The sequence below is a fragment of the Colobus angolensis genome, unplaced genomic scaffold, assembly GCF_000951035.1.
Source record: "Colobus angolensis palliatus isolate OR3802 unplaced genomic scaffold, Cang.pa_1.0 Scaffold1, whole genome shotgun sequence".
In the NCBI taxonomy this organism is placed as follows: Eukaryota; Metazoa; Chordata; class Mammalia; order Primates; family Cercopithecidae; genus Colobus; species Colobus angolensis.
The window spans coordinates 19,194,166-19,201,599 of NW_012110918.1; the positions used below are offsets into that span (position 1 = coordinate 19,194,166).

Genomic DNA, 7,434 nt, shown 5'->3' on the forward strand with positions numbered 1-7,434 from the left:
GGCACAGGCATGTGGTCCCACTTAGTTGTGAGGCTGAGGTGGGAGGATTGCTTGAGACCTAGAAGTCAAGGCTGCAGTGAGCCATGATTGTGCCACTGCACTCCAGCCTGGATGACAGAGCAAGGCCTGGCCCCAGAAAAGAAAGAAAAAGGAAAAGAAAGAGTCATCTCCTGGTGTTTACTTTTTACTGTTTAAAGAGTGGAAAGTAGTTTTTAGTGTATTTAAAACATTTCTCAAAATGGAGCAAACAAACTGGGTGGTGTTATTTATCATTTGTTGTTTTAATTAGCTGCATTTCTTCTTTCCTTAGTCAAGCATCAAAACTTGGAGAGCAGATGGCAGATTTGCACCTTTACAACCAGAAACTCAGGGAGAAGTTGAAGGAGGAGGAGAACAGAGTGGGTATGTTCAGATTGCTTTTTGGTACCCTTGACTCAGCCACACTGTCTACCTTAGATTGGTGCTCATGGTACTTCTTGGTGGCATTTTGACAGTAGGCCGAGTTATATCCATCTCTCTTTACACTACGTTATGAAAATGAGATTATTAAATAAGAATTTTGATGTAGCTGACAAGCTAGTAGAATTGGCACATGATCCCTTTTATACCCAGCCCTCCTTTCTGGTGTGCTTGAGGTAATAATAACCCCTTTTATACCCAGCCCTGCTGTCCAGTGTGCTTGAGGTAGGACTGTCCTGGCAGATCCATATATTGACTAATTGCTATTGTATGTAGTACATCCTCAGACCACCCATATTCTAGCATGCATAGCCCAGGCGTATACTGATGCTCTGCTGAGGTCTGGCATCTAAGAGAAAGACAAACAGCTCCTTCAGGTCAAGGATCTCTGCCAACAGGCCGAAGAGGTGAGGGTGCTGAGCCTCGGTATGTGAACAAGTTCGGCTTCCACACGGTGACGTGCTGCGGCTTCATCCCACAGGTAAGTGCCTGGGTGAGGGTGTTCCCTGATACCCTAATGCTGGTCACCCACTCTTTATACGTGACAATGCCAATCCCCCAGGCACCAGCAAGATTGACTACCTGATTTCTGAAAGCAGAGGACAAGCTGTGAAACCTGGAAAGGGGAGAGCAGGTACCAAGGGTCACAGAGCTGAGCTGGGCAGGCTCATGTGACATGCTGGGGCAGGCAGATCAGCATTCCAAGCAGAGGGGGCCTCAAGTGCAAAGGTTGTGTTGCACAAGGCTCCTGATGAGTATGAGGGACTGGAGACTGCGTGACGGGTAGCGGGCAAAGTCAGGGATTAAGTCCTCATTACTCAGCTCCTCTCCTGAAGCCTTTACAAATTATTATTTATGTAGATACAATTGAGATATAATTCACATAAGATCCACCATTTTAAAGGATTAGAATTAATTGGTTTTAGTACATTCACAATGGTGTGCAGCCATCACTGCTGTTTAACTCCAGAACATTTTCTTTGTTTTTTTTTTTTTTTTTGAGATGGAGTCTCACTCTGTTGCCCTGACTGGAGTGCAGTGGCCAGATCTCGGCTCACTGCAAGCTCTGCCTCCCAGGTTTACACCATTCTCCTGCCTCAGCCTCCCGAGTAGCTGGGACTACAGGCACCTGCCACCGCGCCTGGCTAGTTTCTTTGTATTTTTTAGTAGACACGGGGTTTCATCGTGTTAGCCAGGATGGTCTCGAGCAGAATCCATTAGCAGTCACTCCCCATTTTCCCCTTCCCTGGTCCCTGGCAGCCTCTAATGTACCTTCTCTCTCTTTGAATTGGCCTATTCTGGATATTTCATATGACTGGAATCACAGAATATGTGACCTTTTGTGTCTGGCTTCTTTCACTCAGCATCATGTTTCACGGCTCCTCCATGTTGTAGCAGGTGTTAGAATGTTATTCTTTTATGGCTGAATAATATTCCATTATATGGCTAGACCACATGTTTCTTTATGTATTCCTTTTTTTTTTTTTGAGATGGAGTCTCACTCTGTTGCCCAGGCTGGAGTGCAGTGGCGCGATCTCTGCTCACTGCAAGCTCTGCCTCCTGGATTTATGTCATTCTCCTGCCTCAGCCTCCCGAGTAGCTGGGACGACAGGCGCCCGCCACCACGCCTGGCTAATTTTTTGTATTTTTAGTAGAGACGGGGTTTCACCGGGTTAGCCAGGATGGTCTCGATCTCCTGACCTCGTGATCCACCCGCCTCGGCCTCCCAAAGTGCTGGGATTACAGGCGTGAGCCACTGCGCCCGGCCTGTGTATTCCTTTTTATGGCTGAATAATACTGGGGCTTCTTGAACATCATCTTTGAAATCTGTGAAGTTCCAAAGAAGGCTTTGGACAGCCCAAGTGCTCTGTGCTTCCCTCAAAGCAGCCATTATTGGACCATATTTTGGTTTTGTTAGGAACACAGCACCCATTATATAGGAACGAGTTCCGAGTCACTGCTTCTTGAAGAGAGAATACTTTCCAGTCTGTCTCCTGGTCGAAGCCCGTCCTGACTAGTTGGGTCCCTGTGGACAATGGCCAAGCTCTCCCTGGCGCAGGTGGAGGGCGAGTCTCCCAGCTGGAGGTCACTTGGGGCAGGATCCTCATGACGCCCAAGCAGATTTAGGGTTCCCAGCCCACAGGCAGTCCTCACAGCTGGGCTCGCTACAACTGCACATGGAGCTTACCAGGTTTACCAAGGCCCCCGAGATCTCAGCCACAGCTGGCTCCCCTGGGGTCACACACCTGTCCGGAGCCAGTGAGCAGCACCCTCTTCATCGCCCGGGTGAGCAGGGCTGGGCGCAGCCTGTGGTCCTGCTGTGGATGCTGAGGTCAAGGGTTGCAAGTGGCTGGGTCTACCCGACTTGGCTGGCCCAGCAGGGCAGTGTTTCAAAGAAACGAAGTGAAATCTTACCCAAAGCCCCTCTGTGTGAAGCAGACGAGAAGGGGGCTGGTCTGTTTGGAGCACAGGGAGGCCCTCAATGCCCCTCAGACTCCAGGATCAAAGAACCCACCTCAGATCAGGTGCAGCCTGGCTAGGAAGGGCGAGGAGCCAGGGAGGACACCTGCGCAGCTTCCTGCACGTTGTGCCTCGGACAGCACCAGGTTCCAGAGGCTTCCCACTCCTTGGGAGGGCTGAATGGGTCCTGGGGGAGTGTGTGCTGCAGCCACTGGGGGGCAGTGCTGAGCGGTGGGCTCCCCGGACACCTGGGCACTAAGGCCGGCCCAGGCTGCCCGCGGGGTCGGCTGCGGTGCTTGCCCCATGCTCTGGACACGGCCCCGTACAGGTACCGTTCTAAGTGCTTCATCGGACTCAACTCACCCACTTGCCCCAGCAGGTAACCAGACAGATGTCACTGATCCGTTGTATAGATGAGGAAAGTGATGTGCAGAGTTCACACCAGGGTCTGTGGAGCTTGTCAGTGGGGCAGCTGGGCTTCGACTCTCGGACTGGCTTCATAGCACAGGCCCTGACCACGGCACGGCCCCTCTGTCAGGGGAGGCCTGGTCATTGGGACCAGCTGTGTACCCAGGTGGCCCTTCCCTGGGCAGCGTGGAGGATCACAGCCCCTCTCTTCAGGTGGCGGGACTGGGCGAGCCCATGCTGGTCTCCTGCTCCCAACACTAAGCCTGGTTGTCTTCTGGAAAGAGGACAGAGCTCAGACGCTGGGAGCTTGGGCAGGCAAATGGGAAGTGACGGGAGGCTGCACGGTGCACCTCTGAGCTGGGGATCTGACAGCCAGGCTGTGGGGAGGGGCCTTTCCATCCTTCTTTTGAGGTGCACAGAGCACCAGGGGGTGAGCCCAGGGGCCGAGTCACCACAGCACGCATGTGCAGGGAGAGTCTTGGTGGGAGCCACTGACGAGGGCGGTCCTCCCCAAAGGAGTTTTACAAAATAACCCTTTGTATAAAATCAACTTCGTATTTTTCTCTACTGAGGTATAACTGACATAAATTGCACCCATTTAAGACGTATAATTTGGTACATTTTGACATGTTTGTACCTGTGAACCTCTTACCGCAGTCAAGGTGAGTATACTGATTACCCGCCAAAAGGCTCCTCGTGCCCTTCCCTGCCCCTGGGCAACCATTCGTTGGTATTGTCACTGTAGATTAGTTTGCATCTTGTGGAATTTAATATAAATAGAATCATGTGGTATGCCTTCTTTCTGTCTGCCTTCTCTCAGCATAATCATTCTGATATTTATTCAAGTCTAAAATCCTTTGCTATTCATCCCTGATACGCATCCATGTGGCATGTGTCAAAAGTCCATTCCACTGTATGGATCTAACACAGCCTGTTTATCCCTTCACACGTGGATGGATTTCTGGGTCATTTCCAGTTTTTGCTTATACACATAAAGCTGCTGTGAACCTTTGTGTACAAATCCTGGTCTGCACAAATGCTTCCACTTACCTTGGGTAAATACCTAGGAGGGGAAGGACTGTGTCCTGTGGTAGGTCCATATTTAGCTCTTTAACAAACTACCACACTCTTTTCCAAAGTGGTTGCGCCCTGTTACAGTCCCACCAGCAGCATATGAGAGTTCCAGTTCCTCCACATCCTTGTCAACACTTGAGATTTTCTGTTTTAAATTATAGCCATCCTAGTGGGCGTGAAATATTATCTCACTGAGGCTCTACTTTGCATTTCCATAATGACTAAAGATGTGGGGCATCTACTCGTGTGCCTGTTTGCTGACAAAATACCTTCTTTGGTGAACCATGTGTTCAATTATTCTGCCCAATTTGTGAATAGGGGTTTTTCTTATTATTGAGTTTTGAGAGTTCTTTGTTTTTTTTTTTTTTTTTTGAGACGGAGTCTTGCTCTGTCGCCCGGGCTGGAGTACAGTGGCTGCATCTCAGCTCACTGCAAGCTCCGCCTCCCGTGTTCACGCCATTCTCCTGCCTCAGCCTCTGGAGTAGCTGGGACTACAGGCGCCCGCCACCTCGCCCGGCTAGTTTTTTGTATTTTCAGTAGAGACGGGGTTTCACCGGGTTAGCCAGGATGGTCTCGATCTCCTGACCTCGCGATCCGCCCGTCTCGGCCTCCCAAAGTGCTGGGATTACAGGCTTGAGCCACTGTGCCTGCCTCTGCTTACATTAGGTTTAATGTGCTCTTCTTTTTCTGGTTGGTTAAGGTAGAAGCTGAGGTCATTACTGTGAGATCTTTGCTAACACAGACGTTTAGTGCTATACATTTCCCCCAAGTACTGCTTTAGTGGCATCTCACAAATTATAAGTTGTGTTTTTGCTTTCATTCAATTGAAAACACTTTCTCATTTCCCTTTTGAAGTCTTCCTTACACAGATTTTAGAAGTGTGTTAGTTTTCAAATATTTGAGGATTTCCCATAAATTTTCCTATTGTTTGTTTTGTTTTGTTTTTCTGAGACGGAGTCTTGCTCTGTCGCCAGGCTGGAGTGCAGTGGCACAATCTCGGCTCACTGCAACCTCTGCTTCCAGGGTCAAGCAATTCTCCTATCTCAGTCTCCCAAGCAGCTGAGACTACAGGTGCCTGCCACCACGCCGGGCTAATTTTTGTCTTTTTAGTAGAGATGGGGTTTCACCATATTGGCCAGGATGGTCTCGAACTCCTGACCTCGTGATCCACCTGCCTCGGCCTCCCAAAGTGCTGGGATTACAGGCATGAGCCACTGTGCCTGCCTCTGCTTACATTAGGTTTAATGTGCTCTTCTTTTTCTGGTTGGTTAAGGTAGAAGCTGAGGTCATTACTGTGAGATCTTTGCTAACACAGACGTTTAGTGCTATACATTTCCCCCAAGTACTGCTTTAGTGGCATCTCACAAATTATAAGTTGTGTTTTTGCTTTCATTCAATTGAAAACACTTTCTCATTTCCCTTTTGAAGTCTTCCTTACACAGATTTTAGAAGTGTGTTAGTTTTCAAATATTTGAGGATTTCCCATAAATTTTCCTATTGTTTGTTTTGTTTTGTTTTTCTGAGACGGAGTCTTGCTCTGTCGCCAGGCTGGAGTGCAGTGGCACAATCTCGGCTCACTGCAACCTCTGCTTCCTGGTTTCAAGCCATTCTCCTCCCTCAGCCTCCTTAGTAGCTGGGACTACAGGCGTGCACCACCACGCCCAGCTAGTTGAGCGATCTCGGCTCATTGCAACCTCCGCCTCCAGGTTCAAGCGATTCTCCTGCCTCAGCCTCCCGAGTAGCTGGGATTACAGGCACACGCCACCACACCCAGCTACTTTTGTATTTTTAGAAGAGATGGCATTTTCCCCGTGTTGCCCAGGCTGGTCTTTAACTCCTGGGCTCAAGGGATCCACCTGCCTTGGCCTCCCAAAGTGCTGGGATTATAGGCGTGAGCCACCGTGCCCAGCCTCCACCTTTCTTTTGACGAGTGTTAGCATGGTGTATCTTTTCCATCCTTTTAAGGTTTTTTTTTTTATAATAATGTCTTTTTGCACATAACTTATTGTTGGATTTGCTTTATTTTTCCAACCTGCCAATCTGTCATTTTCCTAGAGTATTTATTTTTGACATTTGTATTTAACGTGCTTAGTCATATGGTTCGGTTTGAGTCTGTCATCTTGGGGTTTTTTGTCTGTCTCATCTGCCCTTTGTTCCCTCTTTACCTGCCTTCTTCTGGGTCGAGTATTTTATGTTTCTGTCCTACCTCCTTCGTTGGCTTACTAGCTCTCTTTGCTGTGTTTTTAATGGTCCCTCTAGGGTTCAGCAGCACTTGGCTCTGAATTGCAACACTGGCCTCTTTTCCCTTGTTGCCCAGGTGAATGAGTGGCAGGATGACTGGCCCACCTTTTTCGCCCGGCACCGGCTCCAGGCGCAGCTGGACCTCATTGAGAAGGACTATGCTGACCGAGAGGCACGAGAACTCTGGTCCCGGCTACAGGTGGGCACGGCAGTGACTTCTCTGTGAAAGAGCTGGTTCTCTCCTGGTCCCACTGCGTTTGGGCGGGGTCCTCTGTAAAACTGAGCTGGAGCACGGCAGTGACTTCTCTGGGAAAGAGCTGGTTCTCTCCTGGTCCCACTGCGTTTGGGCGGGTCCTCCATAAAACTGAGCTGGAGCCGGGAACACTGAGCTCTGGAGCGCAGTGGGTCAAGTCAGGGACACATCAGGGAGGAAGGGGGGGCAGGGGCAGGGGGTTCCCCTGACAGGGAATCCGAAAGGGGTGAGAAGTGAAGACACAGTTGGCTACTAGCGCTCCTCTCCACTGCTAGGTTCCCAGGTATTTAACCTCAGACTTGCCTCATGTGAAACACAGGTGCTTGTAAATGGTGGTGTTTACCATGATCACTTTTCTTACTATCAGTAACACTTGTCCACTCCATCCTGTTCCTCTCCTATGGGAAGATGTAGGTGCCAGATGCTCCAGAGTGACCAATTTCAAAACATAACTCTCGGCCAGGCGCGGTGGCTCACACCTGTAATCGCAGCACTTTGGGAGGCCTAGGTGGGCGGATCACTTGAGGTCGGGAGTTTGA

The 7,434-nt window shown here is 49.7% G+C and overlaps 1 protein-coding gene across 1 annotated transcript in view; it reads left to right on the forward strand.

Moving 5' to 3' along the window:
* FN3K (fructosamine 3 kinase) overlaps window positions 1–6,868 on the forward strand; it is an 18,318-nt gene extending 11,450 nt beyond the window's left edge. The window contains exons 2-4 of the mRNA XM_011928652.1: window positions 311–402; window positions 858–940; window positions 6,719–6,868. Coding sequence (XP_011784042.1) covers window positions 311–402; window positions 858–940; window positions 6,719–6,868 — 325 coding nt within the window. The remainder of the gene's footprint in view (window positions 1–310; window positions 403–857; window positions 941–6,718) is intronic.
* Window positions 6,869–7,434: the final 566 nt, after the last annotated feature.